Genomic DNA, 21920 nt, shown 5'->3' on the forward strand with positions numbered 1-21920 from the left:
ATTTAAACACACATATACACACAGCTTTGCAAGTTGGAGAGTTTCCATGGTGGGGGAGGGGAGGTGACAATTGGTGCATTCAGTATATAACACGTGTAATGATGATAAAGTTGATTGGTTGAACTCTATAGCTTTTTTTTTTCTTTTCTTCCTCTTCCTGTGGAGTAGTTCAGCTGGGGGTGGAAGGGCTCTCCCCCATCCTTCCCCCCCACTAAGAAGGCGTAGGTTGATACCACTTTTATTGTTCTGCTGGGGTGGGAAATAAACCATATGCTTTAGAATTTTGAATGGCTACACCAAAGAGAAAATTGAAGCAGGCCCTCTTTCCCCCTCCAACCGGACTTTGGGGTGGGGTTCTTCCTCTAAATATTCTAGCAGACTTGGGGTTAGCTTAATGCTTCTACCAGGGCAAAGAGGCGGGTTAGAGGAAGAAATGTCAAGGGCTTCAGAGGCGCATTGGGCTGAGTGAAGTGTGGAGTGGGAAGCTTGTCTGAAACCCACCCCTCCCCTGGATACCATGCAAAGGCAATGAGAGTTGGAACCAGCTGATGCCGCTGCTGCTGCTTCCCGTTTCCAGGGTGAAATTTTCACAGCAGCTAATTCTAAAGGGAGGAAAAATCCCTAACCAGCAACGGAGAAGATCCTATCACCCAACCCAAGCTATATAACCTTTTAGGCAAGCTTTTCAGAGAAATCCTCATTTTAAAAGCCAGCATTCACGATCCAAAAATACGAGACGGGGAACAGAGCTGGTATGAAAATATAAAAAGCCTCTTTACTCTGTGAGTGTTTGAAACGATCCGATGAGCATAGGAAGTGGCTGCCAGCGCTCTGGCGGCTGCTCGTGCCGCCGCCGCCGCCGCCGTTCCTCGCAGAGGGCTGGACAGAGCTAGTCCCGGTTTCAGCACCTCCGGCGCTGGACAGCTCTCTGCACGCCGCACCGCCGCCTGCCTGCTTTTTCCAAACACTCGCTTTGCATTACTGGAGATGCATCTAAATTACGTCCTGTTCAACAACAAGTAGATTTTTTTTTTCCTGTACGGGAATTACAGTAGACGATTCTCTCAGTTAAACTGCATTTTCTTCTTTACGGATTTGACCGTCAGGCGTATTTATCCCGATCTCCCCCCCTTTGCAGGAACGAGTCTGTGGGAACGTGGTCCACCCAGGGATGTAAAACTGTGCTTACCGATGCATCCCATACGAAATGCTTATGTGATCGTCTCTCTACCTTCGCCATTTTGGCTCAGCAACCTAGAGAAATAGTAAGTAACAAAGGGAAAACACGGCTTTAATGCAAAGGCAGAGACATTGTGGCGAGTGTTTCTCCAGGGAACTGCATTTTAAATGGGGAAATGGAAAATGTTGCAAAGGAGGCAAATTTGGGTTCGTCTCTTCCTTAGCTACAGTAGCTTGATGAGATGAATTCTAGTTGGTGTGCTGTAACTAAATTCTACTCAATTTTATGTCTTCTAACTTGAAATTTCTGCAGTATAGTTTTGAGGATGTACTCCAATCACATTACTAATATGCTGCAAACTTTCAAATAAAAATAATTGTCCACTTAATCTTTATTTTAGAACTGGAAAGCTGTTCTGGGGAATTTGTGGGAATGCTGTTGGTAGTAGAATGAAGACCCCAGACACTATAGCCAAACACATTGCATATCTGCATTGGATATTTTCAGTACAGGTTTTCTGGGGGTGTCCTGGGATTTTTATTTTTATAAAATTAAATGAAGTTTTCATGAAAGCATGGACTGTCAGAAACTGTAAAATCATTCCTTAAAAGTATATAGGTTTATAAAACTAGTTTCTGAAATAGACAGCTGCATAAACTGTCTAAAAGAAAAATAATATCCTCATCAAATGTATTTTGAAAAATTATTTCAAAAATTGAAATCCTGAAAAATAATTATTAAAACAAATATGACTTTCTATCTAAATATCATCACTCTTCTTACTTATTTTGATGACAAAAAAAATACCTAATATAATTTAATGTGCATATCTAAGGTATGGAACACACTTGATCTTAAAGTGCATTTCTTCAAAATTCCAATATTAAAAATATGAAAAACAACAGATTACATTAGTTAGCATCATGTTAGTGTCTAACGGAAGAAATCTCTCAAATCAGTGACTACTTCTAATCTTTATACATGTTTTAAAAGATATAAGGCTTATTTTTCAAGGTCACATATTTAGGGACTGATACTAGCATTGTGAAAATTATCTCTACATATTTTGTTCATGGAAAAAAATCACAAAATATATTCCAAGGTCTTGCATTTGAAATTTGATTTTCTTCTGTATCCTTAGAGGCCAAATAAGTGAAAATAAATGAGAGAATATTTGACTTAGAACAAAGTTGTCAAAAGTCAGAAAGTTTGAAAATTTTTCAATATCTAGGTACCAGATTTAGGTAACATAATGGGTTGTAAATGTGAGGATCAAAGTAAATTTTACCAAAAAACATGTGAAAAAACTGAACTATAGTTAGTTGAAGAAAAATGAATGCTGCTTCAAATTTCAGCTAGAGAAAATTTAACATGTGAATGTTGACCAAGTTGTAGTTTCAGTTTTTTATTTTGGAAAGCCATAAGTGGGTAATATGCCATAATCAAGCATTTAAAACTCTAAGGCCTTTATTCTTCACAGTAGGAGAGAGGGAGGAGCTAGAATTAGTCATTTTAGAGGTTGAGAATATGTGAACAGGGTGGTTACTGGGTAATTATCTGGTAGCTATAACAACTATATTGGCTATTTTTGAGTGTTAGGATAGTTTTCTGACTTAGAAGTTTTTTTAACTGGTTAACAAATTCTCTCTTTTTTTTGTTTATTTTGTTTACTTGGCAGATCATGGAATCCTCTGGTGCACCTTCAGTTACCCTCATAGTAGGCAGTGGCCTCTCTTGCCTGGCCTTGGTCACCCTAGCCGTGGTCTATGCAGCACTGTGGAGGTATGTAATCAATTAATACACTCAAAATTGGATTCTCTGTCATTCAGAGTTAAATCAGGGATCCTGAGAACCATTATATGTCTCCTGGCTTCTTAATTTACTGAAATAAGTATTTTTAGAACAGAGTTATAATTGCTGTTATTGAACTATAATAAATGAGCTCAATAATAATAAATAACATGAGTGTTTATCTTGTCTATTTTGCCTATGATGAGAAAATAAACAAAACACACACACACTTGTCTTCCCAATTCAAATGATGGTAGCCTGAAACAAGTTGCTTCCCCCCACGCCTGGTGCTCTTATACTCCAAGTTCAGTCTACATGTGGTTTCCATTTGTCCCAATTGCTAGTGAGCTTGGGAGTTTAATTGGTGCAGTCAAATTTCTCTGTTATAGAAATATGGTCTCCAAATTCTTAAGTTTTAACACATGCTTTCTGTATGTCCCAGACAATGAGTAAAATCTCCTATAACATTGATGCACTAACATAATACCACAATGCTCTAGAAAAGGCCTCTTGGTTGAATGTTTCCAATGAGTCACGTTTTGACAAATTGATTAAAAGAAGCCAGAAAAATACATAAATAAGGAGAAATGATTGGAATATTTTGTTCTACAGTATTTGAAATGGCATCTGCTGGTATTTTATGAAAATTTAGTATTTCTCTAAGATTTGTACTTATTCTCTTAATAAGAATTAGACCTGTGAGGTTTATTATGTCTATTCACATATTGATAACCAGTATATAAACCAGATGGCCAAACTTCCTAATGGATTTTTAAAATTTTAAATATTAAACATTTTTATATCTATTTTGATTATTTAAAAAGTTCTATTGAGTTACTATATTAGTAAATAGATAATTACATATTATTTCCTGAATATTTGCAATATTACAATTGCAAAAATAGCCAGTCCTAGTATTTTACTTATTTTTTACTTAAGATAGAAAACAATTAAGTTGAAAAATTAAGTACAATTTAATAAGGAAAGGTCATTTGAGTCAACATCTTTTTTCTCCATTATGTTTTATATTCTTTTGAGGACAAGAATTAATTGTCCAGGATATTAAATTGTCAACAATATTAAAATTTTCATGCTTCATACAAAAATAAAGCATGTATACATTCTTACTCCATTGGCACACGGAGCAGGAACATAATAGAGGTCCTTCCTTCCTGTGAAGGAGTCATCTGGTAGTGAGATACTGATAAAGTGAGACAACCTAATAAAATATGGCCAATCCTATGAAATGAAAGAAATGCTTGGTTTAGGCATGGCATGGTAGACGGTAGAATCCAGGGTTCAGGGCTCAGTTGAGCAGGCGTTGTCCCAGTAATGCAAGAGCAAGATGGACAAGGAAGACAACTTTCTCTTCCACAGTTTCCTGAGTGACACTTCTCGCAAAGTGAGGCAGAGTTTCTGGGCCAGGATACTAGGTAATCACAGTAGCATCATAATTCATACTCACTGAAATATTAGAACCAAGCTCCACTTCTCAACATTTAGGTTTCAGGCACCAATTCCAGCTTCTCTTCACCCCTCAATACATGTGGCTAACACTGACACAAGTACTGCCAGTGTAAATGGTACATAGAATTAATACATATACTTATATGAAATTTATATAAAATTTATATGTTTGTATATGAAATTTATCAAAGAAGTACAGGGGTAGTTAGTCCATAATAAAGTTTTCTTTAATCCAGAAAATCCAGGAAAATCGCCTATTACAATAGTTTTCTAGTAATTACCAAGACACCTGAAAGGATCTATCAATCAAAACTTAATGTGAAACTGAGAAATATAGAAGAGAGTACCAAGAAACAACATAAATTTGGATTCCTAACAGTTAGTAGCCATCAACTCATTGCCATTACAAATAGAAGGATTGAATATTAATAGTTTGGTAGAAATTTCAAGACTCAGATTATTAAGCGAATCTTGTAGCATGACGAATTCAATGCATTTTATAAACATTAAATTTACCTTGTAACATTACGGTATGGTAATACTCATGTTAGGATCCTATTGCCTTTTTTCTAATTAGAAAGTTTAATGTTTTTGAATTTCTAATGATTTGTAAAATGTGTGAACATCAGAATTATTTTATATGTAATACACTATGTTGAAATTTGTTGGTGTCCCATGTAGTTCAAATGTTCATCAAAAAATTAATACACCATGTTCTCTCCTTCTACAGATATGTTCTGTAGAGTTATATTATTACATCAAAGAGCAACTGAGACTGTTCTTTTAATCTGTGTATTGAAATGATGCATTCACAATTTTGTTTAAAACATCAAACACGTTTATAAAAAGTTTCGAAAGTTGGGACATTTTATAACAATTTTTAAGGCGATAATGTGACTCAATATTAATGAAATTGGAAACATCTAAAGACTCTTCAGGGTGGTCAGTCTGATTCTTTTATTATCATGATTTTCCTATTTACAAAGCAAATATTATCACCGAAGCTCTTTTAATAATGTCAGTTGTGTGCTTGTGCTGTCATGGAAGCCATTAGCATCACATAAAGGGTCAATTTCATCCAGCCCTTAAACTTTTTATGTTACATCCCCCACCCAGAAAAAAGAAACAACTTGATATTTGATGATGTCTTCAGCATCCCAGCGTGTGATTTATTATATTTTTAGATACTGATGATGCAGGGACAAGGTGAAGTGACTCTTGAGGCCATTTTGTATTGAGAATCGACCTAGGTTAGTCCTCTTCGGGTTTGTTTTGCAAGGAAGAGAAATTTCTTTTATATTAAAAAAAATGCTTTTTACATTTTATTGTTATTCCTGTTTTTGATTTGCCTTCTTTTCTGAAATATGTGATGGAATGTGGGGCTTCTGCCTAAATATTCCTCAAAGACAGAGAGAAAGAACTTTGATAGGTTTTACCTTCCAAAGAGTATCTCCAGATCTCTGACACCCCCATCTGACACTGCACGGGAAAGCTCAGGCCTGCTGTGGAAAGTGAGTCCATGTTCTTATACAGAGTGAACAGTCTCAAACACATAGCAAGTACAAGTGTGTCTGTTTGTTACGGTCACTCAGTGATTTACCACAGGGTGTACAGTAATGCAAAATATCTTTACTCTTTCACGGTAAACAGCTGGTAGAACATTTGATTTTGAGCAGTTTTCTCCATAGCTAACATTTTTGAGGTGCTTAAAAATTATATAATAGACCGTATACAAACACTTCATCATTAGGGTAAAATATGGCACAGGCCAAGTAGTCTTCCAGCATAAAGGTGAATTACCATTTGTGGTTTGGATTAGTTTCTAGAGATAAAGATTCATGTGCTTTTTGAATTTTTTGGAACAATTATTCAAGAAAAGTAAAACACAAAGAGTAACAGCCTGAATACATAAAAATACTTGAGTGGATGAAATGGTGGATGAAAGTGTTCATGGTTTCATGAAAGGAATGGCATCTTTCTAGTAAACAGGGGGACACTTCAGAATCTGGGTGGAGCTTTTCTTTTGTGTTCTTAGAATTTCTATTGGTTGATTTATATGATAATAATTAACATATATACACACATATATGTAAAGGTGATTATATCGATTGACGTATTTCCAAGAAATTTTATAGTAAAAAAAAATTTATACTGATAACAGATGTGCAACTTAAGCTCTGTTGGAAAGGCCATGTTGTCCACACTAATGTCTGAAGACAAAAATAACTCTGAGGTACTCTTGGGCATGCCATGTCACTCTAAAATTGGGTCTTTAAGAATAATCTTTATTTAAAACAACTATTTTTCATATTTTTTTTCTCCCATAAAGGCTGCATTTTAGCATTTCTTTTTCTGGATGAATCCCACTGATTTTCATAATGTAGAATTTTTCATCTTTCCATTGAATTTTAAAGTTGGACCCTCTTTCTCTCTCTGGATAGGTACATCCGCTCTGAGAGGTCCATAATTCTCATTAACTTCTGCCTGTCCATCATATCCTCCAACATCCTCATCCTGGTTGGCCAGACTCAGACACATAATAAGGTACGTCTGGCAATTATTCTGATTCTCTTTGCATGTTTGTGTTTTGACGTAAAGATGGTTATTGATAATCTAAACATTTATTCTAGAAAAAGCGGGGATCTTCTCACAAAATTATTTTTAAAAACAAAATTAGTTTTCTGGTTTCTGAATAAAAGTATGGCCTATAACTGTCCAGAAATACATTCCCTTGGTTTAATTTCCTGGGGATTGAGAAGCTGTTTATAATAGAAAAAAATATGTGTTTGTTAAACATTGTATCAAAGCTCTATGAGTTCAAAGCCTTAGCACATGAAAAGCACAAATTTTGATTCATTATCCTAATTGTATTAGGATTGCCTGTCTTTGGGTCTAATTTACTAACATACTCATTCCTAAAAGTCAACTATAAATTGCTTACAAGAGTAACACAGCTCTTAAAAATCCATCCAAAAAAAGTCTGTAGGCAATAATTGAAGAGAGTGTTAGGTGAAAGCAACTTTAGGTTTTACGCCTTTTAAAAAATTCTATTTAACCATAAAGTATTTTAATACTTAACCAACATGGCAGTTCTTTCACTGCATAGTCACTTTCAACAAAATGTAAAACTGTAGGTCCTACTTAGAGGAATTGACTTGCGTTAAATGACCATGGTTTTTCCAGCAATGACTGTCAGCTCTCTTTACTAAACTAATCTGAAATACATTCCAGGAAACTCATAATAGCAACCTTAAATTAACCTACTCCAACCTCAAAGGAATTCTGTTAACGACTACTTTGATAATATTTGTCAATCAATTTGGGCCAGTTCTTTTCTCAACTTTTTAATTTTCAAATACTAAAGCCAATAACAGAACTTTTTTTCCATAAGCTGTCATTTTTAAAAAATCAAATGCACTTTCCAGGTGGTTCTTTTGAAATTTTAGATATTTGTAGGACATATATCAATGTCAAAGATTGTGGATCCTCTGTTTATTTTGCTAACCTACACTCCTAAGACTGCTGATTCTCACCAAGAGAACTTGGGATCTGGGAAGGGCCAAAGATACTGCTTACGTGATTGTGATGAAGATTTCTTCCTGAACTGTATTGCCCTAGGCCAGGGGGAGGGCTCAAGGGGGAGGTCACCAACCTGGAAGGACAAAACAAAAAGAGTAACAACCCAATAAAGGGCCCTGTAGAATCAAAAAACAGTTTCATGTATTTGAATGTTTAGTGTTTTTCCCATTTCTTGTGTCTTTTCTTCCTAAAAAAACATAAGGTGAGAGAATATAAAGTCTATTAAAATATGTAAGAGGTCCACCTTATGACTATTTAGCATCGATTTAAAAAAGAAGTACATAGGAAAAGGAAAAGACAGAGGAAGAAGGGAGAAAGACTGAAGGTGAGGGAAATGCAGTTGGAATTGGGAGAGGAGAAAGAAATGTACAAAATAACCAGCAGAGGGAAAAACGAAGGTAAACACAGCTGCAAGCTGGGAAAGAACAGGAAAGCAAGGAGGAAGTGCAGGAAGGAAGTGGAGATGACAGAGAGAAGATGGGACTACCAGCCGTGGGAATTATTAACTGACTCCTCTCACCCTTCCCTTCTTGGCTGTTCACCTGGGCAGGGCTTCAGATTCCTTAGAAATGCTCATTCACTTGTTAATACCTACCCACAATTCTTGAACTGTCGGTTCTTGAAGCTCCACGCAGAAAAGGAGCGTTTCTTCTGAAGTAGAAACTGTGTGTGGAGTTAGAGTTAGCTTGAGCCCGTAATTATTTCCACCAAAGCCTCCCTACCTGTCATTTTTTACCCTCCAAAGGCTCTTAAGTTGTGTCCCTCATTAGAATATGGAAAACTGAATGATCTTTGATGGGAAATATGCTTTGAAAACTGTTTCATGCTGTGTGACAAAGTTTTTACAAATTCTGAGCCAAATGGTAGAATAGTATAATTTTCTGCAGGGTTTACCACATGGAGAGTTACTGTCTAAATCATTGCTGTCCAATAGAAAGATAATGCAGCCCACGTATGTAATTTTAATATTTTAGTAGCCACATTTAAAAAAGTAAAAAGAAACAAATGAAATTAATTTTAATAATTTATTTAACTCAATATATCCAAAAAATTACAATTTTAACATATAATTAATATGTTAAAATGTTAATACAATATTTTACAATCTGTTTTTATTAAGTCTTCAGAATCTGGTGTGTATTTTATACTTACAATATGTCTCAGTTTGGACTAGCTGCATTTCCAGTGCTTGATGGCTACGTGCAGCCAGTGACTAGCATATTGTGTAGGTCTAAATGGTAGTAATAGTCAGAAACTACAAGTCTTGAGAAATTACATTCTGTTTGCTCATTTTGGCTTCCCCAGATTTTCAGTGTCTGTTTTTTCATGAAAATGTCTTTTTGATATCTGTGAATATTATGAACATCAAAGGCAAGATAAGACAAGTCTAGCTTTACTTTTCATTTCTGATTATAAGGAATCGCTGGTATGGGCTTACTTAAAAAAAGAAAGTTTAGTGTGGTTTGGTTTCTCCGCAGGTAATTAACTGCAAAATGGATTCCATGTGGTTTGGGGATCAGAGTGGTTCTGTTCCAGCTGGACTATGCTAATTTTTGCTGCTACAGTTGTTGATGCTGGTGGGGAGGAGTGGGTGGTAGATGGTGGTGGTGATGAAGAAAATGAGAAATTATTGGTTTTCTCTTATGCTACGTTCATTTTGCTTTACTAGCTCTGAGTAGATGATCTTGCAAGGTAGGACAATTCATTAGGGAGTGATTAGGAGAGATTTTATTCGCAGTCACTCTCAACAATATCAAGTTTATTCCAGGGAGAATAATCATATATTTTATTATGACATATTTGCTGAATTGAATGAAATGGGCCCTACTTCATTTTACATGTGAAATAGCTGTATGTGAAAAGCTACTCCTGTTTTACTGTATTTGGGATTAATGATTTTTCAAAAAAAAGAAGAAGAAACACAAAATGTATTATTTATATACACTTATGATCTGTATAACCTCCAGGAAAGCATTGTTAAAAAGTAAAATATTGATCGGTGGCTGCAGTATTTTATGTAGGTTGTGTGTAGGACCCCTTGGCTGCTGTGGGCATTTTGTAATTGATCAGATTCCTATCTTTGACATTCGTGGTAAGTTTTGATTGATGCTTTAGTGCTCCCCACTTGGAAAAAATGGAAACTTCTGAGAGGGTTACTATATGAACAAGTTGTTTGGTACTGCCTCCGAGAGTTGTCACAGCCAGTTCGTGTGAAAACTGGTATTTGATGCTGATGTCCAGAATAATCCTGAAGTGTCATCCTGGGATCTTTCTCTGAATTGCTTGTTGAAATATAATTGACTCGAACATCTCACTACTGAGTTTCTCTGCTTTCTTTTCAGTTGGGATAGAAACAAGCTGAAATAAGCCATTGTTTAAAATATGATGTACGGTGGTTCCCCTTATCCACGGTTTGCTTTCTGCAGTTTCAGTTACCCACAGCCAACTGAGGTCCGAAAATATTAATGGCAAATTCCAGCAATAAACAATTCATAAGTTTTAAATTGCACACTGTTCTGAGAAGCGTGTTGAAATCTCTCGCCCTCCAGCTCTATTCCCCCGGGGACGTGAATCATCCCTTTGTTCCTCTGATCCACACTGTATACACCACCTGCACTAAGTCCTTTAGTAGCTGCCCCGGTTATCCGATCAACTGTCTCGGTATCGCAGTGCCCATGTTCAAGTCAACCTTATTTTACCTAATAATGGCCCCAAAGCACAAGAGGAGTGATGCCGGTAGTTCGGGTATGCCAAAGAGAAGCCGTAAAGTGCTTCCTTTAGATGAAAAGGTGAAAGTCCACCACTTAATAAGGAAAGAAAAAAAATTGTATGCTGAGGTTGCTAAGATCTATGGTAAGAATGAATCCTCCATCCTTGAAATTGTGAAGAAGGAAAAAGAAATTCATGCTAGTTTTGCTGTCGCACCTCAAATATGTGTATACAGGAAAAAAACATAGTATATGATAGGATTTGGTACTATCCGCGTTTTCAGGCAGCCACTGGGGCTCTTGGAACATATACCACATGGATAAGAGGGGACTACCTTATTCAAATCTTTAAACTATAGATTCAGTTGCTGGCAACAAAGAGATCAAATGCAATTTCTTATATCTCTTCTTAAAATGCTGTTATAAAATTGAATTATAACTCACTTCATTGTATTTCGAGCTTTCTCGTAAAGCATCATTGACCTTTGATCTCGGGTGCATTTCTAATTTCAACCAGGAAGTTCATGTATAATTTAAATGTTTTTTATTTGTAAAGAGTTTCTTTTGTACCTTAAAGTGTGCAAATGTTTTTTTATTGAGCTGTGTAGACTATTTTTGGTCCTCTTGTTTTGCAGAAAGCAAAGATTATTTTGGAAACAGATATTCAGAGAATAGTTTTCTTAATCACAAAAACATATCTGCTTCTTTCTAAAAGACTTTGAGATGATTTATTAAAGATTTCATAGCATTCTTTTTAATTGGGGAGCCAAATTCGGCCAAGCTCTCACTTTTTTGGTTAGATAATGGTGGCCACCCAAGAAGTTTGAAATGCTGAGAGATAGTTTCTCTCCTACAACCTCATTACCAGATTAAAATGAAAGCAAGTCAAGTCCAGATTCTATCACATAGTCAGATATTTATCAGATAAACGCTTATTAGCAAATCAGGAGCAAAGCTTGTATACTCAGTGAAATCTTAGGTCTTCATTGTTTTAGATGCTTTGACCATGCCTTGTATGCAACGTTCGTTGAGGTAGACATAGCAATGCCCTAGAAGCAGGCTTCCTTTCTCTTCAGTCAGCACCATTCAGTCAGAAATCCTCCCGTCCAATGTCTGGATACAGAATGATTGGGCCCCATCTCTAAGAGGTACAGGATATGGGCCTCAGTGGAATCTTTCATACAGTCCATTCAAGAGTAAGAAGTGTTTATATCAGCTAATCCACACGTCTTCCTTGTCTTTATTTTCACCTACAGGAATCTGTTAATACATCCATCATATTGATTAACCAGACACTAGTACATCAATAAAGACTGATCTTTTATATTCAGTTTGGTGATGAGTTAACTGTTGGTTGTGGATAGATCTACCTATATCTAAAGGACTTGCTGTTGCCACCTCTGGAGTGTGGCCCGTTTCAATACATTGCCAGCTGACGACCCTGCTCTGCGCATTTCTGAACAGCTCCTAGAAGTAAAGGTTAAACTAACTGGCACAAAAATTGTATCATACTAAGAATACAAAGTGTTATAAAATAAATTAGAGGCATCATAAAAAGACATCCTAAAAGTTAAATTAAACATTTTGAAAAATAATAGTCAAATGTGACAAGACAAAGTTAGACACTAATTTTAGTCCTGAGAGATCCAGCAGAAATCCTCATTGACAGATCAAGGGAAGCTTCCCAAATCATTTTGGATGGGCAGATATTTCCTTAGCACTATTTAGGAGGATTTTATCTCATGGGTCTTTATGTATGGACCATTGAATTACATAATGGGCTGTGTCTTTTAATTCTGTCTTTCAAAAAATACAAAAATTCTTTGTGTTGGAGCACTTTTCTTCTTTTTTTTTTTTTTTGCTTGAGGAAGATTGGCCCTGAGCTAACATCTGTGCCAATCTTTCTCTATTTTGTGTGTGGGTCACCGCCTCAGCGTGGCCACTGATGAGTGGTTTAGGGCTGCACCCAGGAACCAAACCTTGGCTGCTAAAGCATAGCACACCGAATTTAACCACAAGGCTATGGGTCTGGCCCTCTGGAGCACTTTTTAAAAGTCACATAGTCTGTAAAGTTGTCTTCATCTTGTATTTATTTACCCTTTATAAAACCTTGTTATCTTTTTGCTCTGTAGTTTGTATAGAGATAATTGGTAGAGATGGGCCAATCTGGAAGATGTGGTCATTCTAATGGAAGATGTTTCTGTGTTGTCAGAACTGTGTTTTGTTGTTGTTGTTTTTAAATCTTGACTACCTTTAATTGGGTGAAGCACTCTCTAATTCACCAGTTCTCCCCTGACTTTCTTCTGCCAGCGACCTAGATTCTTCACACATTTATTTCCATTTCTGGCCTCTGAATGTACACGTGTTTACCTTCTGAGAAGGAATACTGAATATGTGTTTTCAGCTACCCCTTCTGTCCCCCCCAACGCCCTCTGAAGTGGTCTGCCCCTCCTTTTGAGAGTCCGTGCTCTGCCCCTCCTTTTGAGAGTCCGTGCTCTGCATGCTCCCCTGGCCTGTCCGTCTCTAGGTGGCGATGGGTAAGAGCAGGCCTTTTAAGCCACTAGACCTAAGCACCCTAAGGCTGCCACTTCCTAGTTGCATGATCTTGAACGTGGTACTCGGCATCTCTGGACCTTAGCTGCTTCTTAGTGTCTCCCGTATGTTGTTGTTGTCGAGGTGGCACGAGACAGTAGACATTGTGCTCTTTGTAAGCACTCCTTCAACAGTAGCTGTGATTATGGCAATGAGGATAATGATGACTCTCAGATGTACAACTGATTCTGTACTTCTCTTCTGAGCTTCAGATTTCCTCATGTCCAATTTTCTGCTGACCACTCAATTCACCATTTGTGTCTCCACCCCACACTCCAACACGTCAGGTATAAATCAAATGTGTTTTCTGTAGTCTCCCCCAGTTACCTAAGTTGGAACTCTAACATTTATCCTCAAAGCCTCCTTCTCCCTCACGTAGTTCTAATAAGTCATCCACCTGTGCCGGTTGTACTCTCGCATATTGCTCAGCTCCAGCTCTTTGCCTCCATCAGGTACTAATCATCTTCACTAGTCTACCACTGCCAGCATCATGGAACCCACCATCCACCTTGTAGCCTGAATGATAGAGCTAAATTCAAGTCTGACCACTCCACTCCCCTGTGCAAACATTTATTGTTGTCTTGCCTCCTACAGAAGTGATTTTCAAACTGCTCAGACACAAGCAGTGAAAAATGCTTTATTTATCTATGAAGGTTTCTATTCACTGGTTTTCTTGCATTAATATATTGGGGCTCAGAAGTAAATTTTATTGAGAAAGAGTTCTGTAGCTTATAAAACTTCGGAAGCCTTAATCGTGACTTGTGTTTCTCCATTTTTCTGTGTACTGGCTTCTGTTTTGTGGCACCAGCAACCCCAAACAGCTGATAGTTCGTCAAAATCATTATATGGTTTCTTGTCCCCTGCTACCCTTCAGCCCGGAGCACTGTTATCTCCTCCACCCCACTTGCTTTCTCAGATGTCTTCATCAGCTCGTTCTCAGACACTCTGCTCAGTCCTTTCCTCCTGCAGGAAGCCCCCTCTACTCTCCACTCAGGTGCACAGCTCCAGGCTCCCTGATTCCTGGTGCACACCTTCTATCTTGTAATATATTACCTATTTCCAACCGGACTGCACAATTCTAGGGCAGGGCTAGGTTATCTTCATTCTTCAACTCATTGCAACATATAGTCTGAGTACAGTAAGTGTATAATAAATATTTATTGAATGTATAAGGAAATGAATTTATTTGAATAAATCCTTTGGGCTTATACCTGTGGAGCTAATAACTGTAGTTAGTTTTACAAGGATTAGGGTCCCCTGCTCTAGACAGAGTCTAAGCCAATATGGTGATGTAGACTATTCTCCTGAGGCCTGTTTTAATCTCTAAGTGACTGATGGCATGCTTTAAAGGTGATCTGGTTTCTGGGTTTTAGTTAAAGAGACTCTGAAACCTAACAAATGTGAATCTTCTCACTTGATAATTCGTGTAAAATCATGTACATAACCTTCAAAAGAAATGTACTTATTCATAATTCTGCTCATAGAAGTAATTTCGTGCCAATAATGTCCCAAATGCATGTTTATTATATCTCAAATGTATGTGTGATCCTAATGGCTGAAGCTAAAGCCTCCTATTTAGATTTATTAAAATCTAATTTATTGACTTGCTATGATGTTTGTAAAAGTATTTGCATGTAATAAGCTTATGTGTGATTCATTTGAGTCCATTTTTTTTTTAATTTTTTGTTTATTGCAGTAACATTGGTTTATAACATTGTATAAATTTCAGGTGTACATCATTATACTTCTATTTCTGCATAGATTACATCATGTTCACCACCCAAATACTAATTACAAGCCATCACCACACGCATGTGCCGAATTATCTCTTTTGCCCTCCTCCCTCCCCGCTTCCCCTCTGGTAACCACCAATCCCATCTCTGTCTCTAAGTGTTTGTTTATTGTTGTTATTATCTACTACTTAATGAAGGAAATCATACGGTATTTGACCTTGTCCCTCTGACTTATTTCACTTTGCATAATACCCTCAGTGTCCATCCATGTTGTCAGAAATGGCTGGATTTCATTGTTTCTTATGGCTGAGTAGTATTCCATTGTGTATATATACCACATCTTCTTTATCCATTCGTCCCTTGATGGGCACTTAGGTTGCTTCCAAGTCTTGGCTATTGTGAATAATGCTGTAATGAACACAGGGGTGCATGTATCTTTACGCATTGGTGTTTTCAAGTTCTTTGGATAAATACCCAGCAGTGGAATAGCTGGATCATATGGTAGTTCTATCGTTGATTTTTTGAGGAATCTCCATACTGTTTTCCACAGTGGCTGCACCAGTTTGCACTCCCACCAGCAGTGTGTGAGAGTTCCCTTCTCTCCACATCCTCTCCAACACATGTTGGTTCCTGTCTTGTTAATTATAGCCATTCTGACGGGTGTGAGGTGATATCTCATAGTAGTTTTGATTTGCATTTCCCTGATAGTTAATGATTTTGAACATCTTTTCATGTGTCTTTTGGCCATCTGTATATCTTCTTTGGAGAAATGTCTGTTCAGGTCTTTTGCCCATTTTTTAATTGGGTTGGTAATTTTTGTTGAGATGCATGAGTTCTTTATATATTTTGGAGATTAAGCCCTTATCAGATGTATGGTTTGCAAATATCTTCTCCCAATTGTTAGGTTGTCTTTTCGTTTTGTTGATGGTTTCCTTTGCTGTGCAGAAGCTTTTTAGTTTGATGTAGTCCCATTCGTTTATTTTTTCTATTGTTTCTCTTGCCTGGTCAGACACGGTGCTTGAAAATATGTTGCTAAGACCTATGTCGAAGAGCGTCCTGCCTATGTTTTCTTCTAGAAGTTTCATAGTTTCAGGTCTTACATTCAAGTCTTTAATCCATTTGGAGTTAATTTTTGTGTATGGGGTAAGGTAAGGGTCTATTTTCATTTTTTTTGCATGTGGCTATCCAGTTTTCCCAACACCATTTGTTGAAGAGACTTTCTTTTCTCCATTGTATGTTCTTGGCTCCTCTGTCCAAGACTGGCTGTCCATAGATGTGTGGGTTTATTTCTGGGCTTTGATTCTATTCCATTGATCTGTGTGTCTGTTTTTGTGCCAGTACCATGCTGTTTTGGTTACTATAGCTTTGTAGTATATTTTGAAATCAGGGAGTGTGATACCTCCAACTTTGTTCTTTTTTCTCAGGATTCCTTTAGCTATTCGGAGTCTTTTGTTGTTCCATATAAATTTGAGGATTCTTTGTTCTATTTCTGTGAAAAATGTTGTTGGATCTTTGATAGGGATTGCATTGAATCTATAGTTTACTTTAGGAAATATGGACGTCTTAACTATGTTAATTCTTCCAATCCAAGAGCACGGAATATCTTTCCATTTCTTTGTGTCTTCTTCAATTTCTTTCAGCGATGTTTTACAGTTTTCCGTGTACAGCTCTTTCACTTCATTTGAGTCCATTTTGAGGGATCTTACTACCTCTACCAGGGTTCTTCTGGATTCCTGAATACCTTTATCAAACCAAGAAACAGAAGGGTTGGTTGGTTTCTTGGTTTTCCCAGGCTCCCAGAGATGAAGGACTATTTTGTCCCATTGGTGTGGGGTTCACAAAGTGAGAGACAGTGGGATTGGAGAGACTCTCTCAGCCCACTCTAACCTTTTTGTCCCCTGATTATATGTTTCTGGTCTTGTGTGGTAGGAGTGAAAGATCTCATGATTGAATTCAACTTCAAAATAAGGCAAAAGATCAATATGAAGGGTGGGTTTGAAATCAGCAAGAAGATGGAAGTGGAATTATTTGACAATAAGGCATTACTGAAATGGTTGAAATGTCAGAAGCCAAATAACCTTGAGGGGCAAGGAAGCCAGTTTGGATGTTCAGTGTGTGTTCTTAGGTCAAACTCCAAAGCTGGTCAGAACTTCCAAGGGGAGCATCCATCCAACAGGACCCGTCTCAGGCCTGTGTGCAGGTAGCTGCCTTGGATAGTGTCAGCCTGCTCTGATTGCCTTCCGTCCATTTATCAGGCAATTGTACACAAGTATCCTCTAGGCAATGTAAAGAGGCTCCTTAATTTGACGCATCCCTAGTCTCCATCCGCCCCACCCGCTTTAGACTCAGCCGTCACGATTTCTCTGTTGCACTACTATAACATTCTCTATCTTTGGTCTGCTCGGCTAGTCTTTGTTTGCATTAGTCCATCCTCCATATAACTGTGCCACAGATCTTAAATTTAAAGAAAAATCAAACACCTGATTATGTCATTCTCCTGCTTCCAAATTTGCTATGGGTCTGTAGGGCTCCTGAGATTAATGCCTTGTTCTGAACATCACCCGCGTTCAGGGCTGCCTCTAGCGCAGAAGTTGACCTTGTAGGAAGTCTAAAGGGTGCTTCTTTTGGGTAGCTTCTCCAAGGCTTCCCACCTCCCCTTCTGCTCCCTGCTGGGGCCTGCCTCTGGGCTTTACAGGGTGTCCCGTATCCACCAGAGCCACTCTTGCTTCTGCGCTTGCTTTTTACCTTGCCCAATAAACAACTACCACCCTTCGGGAGTTGGCTTATGAAAATCATCTTCGTGAAGTCCTGCAGCACTCCTCCATGGTTCCATAGCAGGTGGCATACACCTCTGTAGTCAGCACCCATCACGTTTCCCTGCGACTGTTCATTTACTGGTCAGCCTTGACCACTGTGCTGTCATTCTCAAGGGTCGTGTTTTCCTCTTGTTTCTAGGCTTTCAAACCACTAATATTAGTACTTGTTTTATACGTGGTATGAAATCAATAAGTGTTGAATGAGTCAATGAATGAATGAAGCAAGCTGTGGCTCTGTCTATTAAATGAGGGATAATATAAGAAAAGTGCAGCCACTTCTACATTGCTGGCCCTATTTGGAATAATTGGAACCTAGGTCAATTTTTTGTTGTTGTTATTGTTGTTTTGTGATGAGAGAAAGGAGTTGAGGAAAACACTAAAGACATACAGAATACTTTCGATACCTTCTTTTGACTAGAGATGGTTGGAGTTAAATCAGATTTCATCTTGGTGCAGGAATATCTGAAAGAGAATTTGAGAAGTTGAGTAATTCCCAAGGAGTCTTACCGAAATGTTGAAAATTATCTGTTTTTCTCCCCTAGAATCAAACCACTAGAGAAAGTAAACATTTCTCCCTATGTATGATTTTTCACCTTCCCTCTTCTCAGGACATAATATGAACTGGTCAGAAGTTTGGCTAAGGTCAACAAGGAACCAGGTTGTATAATTACAGCTGATAATGTTTACAAGAATTCTGAACACACTGTGAAGCACCGAAGTGCTAAATAAACATCATATAAAGTGAATTATTTTAAATCACAGATATTCTCACAAAAATGAAAGGCCCTTGAGATTAGACTATAATAGAGTTTTCAGTGGCCCATTATACTAACTTTGAGGCTATACGTCTCTGGGAGTGAATATGGTATGAAGAGAGTGGAATTTAGATTGTCACTAAAGATCATTCGACCAAGGCAAAGTTTGTCTCAGTGTGGGATTGGAATGGGGTGGAGAGTACGGGAGAGAACTACTTTCACAAATACTTCAGATCTGACTCAGGGGTGGGCAGGCTTTTTGGGTAAAGGGCCATATGGTAAATATTTGGGGCCATGGAGTCTCTGTCACAACTGCTTAGTTCTGCTGTTGTGACTCAAAAGCAGCCATAGATGTAAAGAAATGGATGGGGATGGGTTTGGCCTGAGGTGGTTGTTTGCCACCCTGGGCCATTTTGAGTCTTCTGGAAGCATCTAGCATACATACAAATAGAAGAACTACAATGTAAGGTGAGGCCAGCCCATTTTTAGGCTGATGCTTTTATGTAAAATTGACCTTCAGTTCTGAAGTGTCTACCCAAGATTTAGTCTGTGTAGCCTGCAGAACGAGAACAGGGGACCTTTGAGAGTTTCTAAAAAGGCTTCTCCAGAGATAAAAAAAAAAGAGGGAAAAGCACTTGAATTCCTTCTTTGAAGTAAGAACTAAACAGAGAATTTCTTCACATATGGGGACTATTGGTTACCAGTATATAAAAAAATTAAAATAAAACTTGAATCAGATCACTCTCAACCAAGCAGGACATTTTATGAATTGAAGGAGCTAAAAGCAGCTAACAGATGCCCCGTGCATGAGACCACAAAGCTGGCTCTCTTGTAGAAGAACACTTCTTAAAATACAGCAATAAATGGTAAAGCCCCTGTCAGAGAAAGGATCTCACCTGATAGTCTTGGCAGAAAATAACATCTGACACAGAAAATAGGGACGGCAGAGTCCGGCTAATTCTGCACTGAATTCACCCGTAGACAGAGTCCTTTTTTACCTCTGAGCCTCTGGTCCTCACTCCATCCTAAAAGTTGAGTGATTATTATGTATATTAGGCCATAAACGTTCCTTTAGCAAACCTTAGAACTAAGGCGCAAACTCTAATGCCTATTACCAGAAAAAAATAAGCATGTTGGAAGATTAAACTTCGTTTTTCACTTCTTTCATGAAGCTAGTCAATGTTAAATCTTAAGCTTTGAAGAAAGAAGTAGGCATGTGACTGAGTTGAGTCTAGGTCTTAACTATGAAATTTAGGATGTATGAAATTCAAAGGTGTAAATTAAAATATTTATAGTCATCCTGGGCTGCTGGTGGACAGAATCAAAGATTACGGTTTCAATTTTAATATAAAGAAGAAATGATTACCTGTAACAGTAGAAATATAATGGTAAACTTTAATTCATGAATATTCATGATGAGGGCTGTATGCGTGTTGATGTTAGCCTACAGTACACCTAGTTTTTGTATATCTCTATAGATGTGTCTTTGGTAGATGATACATCAGTATATGCACACAATTAGGACTACAAAGGATTTTGAACAAATCTTATCTGTATCTATTTTACGTTCTTCTTGCTAAGTCAATTCTATTTGTACTTTAAAGTGATTTTTTTCCTGATGGATAGGAATGATGTATATTGCTTTTATAAAATATAAATTAGTTCTGATTTTCTGGGTTTCTTTCTCATACAGATACTTATTTTTATTTCTTTTTGTTAGAAATAACAGCATCTATTTCTTTGTTTAGAAATTTTTGCTACCTATTTTCCTAACTTTCAAACTAAAGTTACAAAGTGAATCCTGTCTACCTAAGGAAGAGCACCCTTTATAGAAATGAAAAAGACAGTCTGGGTTAGTTATCTGTTGCTGCGTAACAAATTACCTCTAGCCTAAAAAATGAAAAATACATATTTTTCTTCCTCAGTTTTCCTGAGTGAGGAGGTTGGGAGTGGTCCAGCTGGGCAGTTCTGGCTCAGGTCTCTCATGAGGCTGCAGTGCAGACATGTGAGAGCCACAGTCATCCGAAGGCTTGATGGGGGCTGGACGGTCTGTTGTAAGGTAGCTCATCATTGCAGGTGTGATGGAGACTTCACTTATTCAAAATGAAGGGTTTTTAGGCTTTACTACTCACTGGCCACGTGCCATTTGTCAAGTTGTTTATTCTTCTCACACTACCCTAGTGATCTTTTTAAATTGTAAATCAGCTCATGACACTTGTCAGCTTAAAATCCTTCAGTTAGAATAAGTGGAGCTTCTATTAAAGCTGGAATGAAATCCAAACCCCATAACATGGCCTACAAGCTCCTACATGACCTGGCCTCTTGGTACTTCTCCCACCTCACCACCTCACATCCGTTACTTTTCCTTTCCTTCACAATATCCCTGTCGTACTAGACTTCCGCTGGAGACACTGGGGGAGTAGCCAGTAAGCCTTCAGCCAGGTGACCGGTTGCCTGCTTTGTTCTATTGTCCTGGTGCAATTATTAACAAGACCACTTTAAAAAGTGTCCCATCAGTTACATGCTTTGCCCAGCATTGGCATTGGTCATAAAGGAATCTTTTCAGATGACATGACAACCCAGACTAGGGAAACTAAAGCAAAAATAAACAAGTGGGACTTTATCAGATTAAAGAGCTTCTACAAGACAAACGAAACCAGAATCAAGATGAACAGACAACCAACCAGCTGGGAGAGAATATTTGCAAAACATACATCTGACAAGGGGTTGGTCTCCATAATAGATAAAGAACTCACACAACTGAAAAACAAAAAGACAAACAACCCGATCAAAAAATGGGCAGAGGAAAGCTCTTTCCCTCTCCCAGGGCTCTCTCAGATATTCCTCGGTTAGTCATCCCTCCTTCTTAAGTTAACCTGGTTAATCCATACATGTCCTGCAGCTCAGAAACAATCTTCTCAGAGAGGCCTCCCTAACAACCCACTCTCCCCAAACCAAAACACTGTAATAGTTTTCTCAGTAGTCTTTTTCAGGGAACCCATTTTTCCCTCCATAACCATTACTGTAATTTGTCATCTTACTTTTATTGAGTTCAGAAGGGAAGGGGCACTCTCTGCTGGATTCGCACTGTACGTCCTGTGCTCAGCACAGTGCCTGGCTCAGAGCAGCATGTTTTTAAGTGAATGAAGGAAACATCTAACCTCAGTTGTTGTTATTTTCTAATCTAGGAATGGGGAAGGGGTCTTATGAGGATGAAGTAAGATTGCACTTAGTTCAGTACCTGGCACACAATGAACTTCTAATGGAGGTAAAACTTACATACTGCAAAATGCACAGTG

General features: G+C 37.9%; 1 protein-coding gene across 1 annotated transcript in view; it reads left to right on the forward strand.

Annotated features, from left to right (window-relative positions):
* Positions 1-2861: 2861 nt before the first annotated feature.
* The window catches only part of LOC101396700 (adhesion G protein-coupled receptor B3), a 115907-nt gene continuing 96848 nt past the window's right edge, over positions 2862-21920 (forward strand). Inside the window, exons 1-2 of the mRNA XM_087437838.1 lie at positions 2862-2962; positions 6880-6982. Of these exons, the coding sequence (XP_087293964.1) occupies positions 2862-2962; positions 6880-6982 (204 nt within the window). The remainder of the gene's footprint in view (positions 2963-6879; positions 6983-21920) is intronic.

This window comes from Ceratotherium simum, chromosome 13 (assembly GCF_057802395.1).
Source record: "Ceratotherium simum simum isolate JZ-2026a chromosome 13, ASM5780239v1, whole genome shotgun sequence".
Taxonomy (NCBI): domain Eukaryota; kingdom Metazoa; phylum Chordata; class Mammalia; order Perissodactyla; family Rhinocerotidae; genus Ceratotherium; species Ceratotherium simum.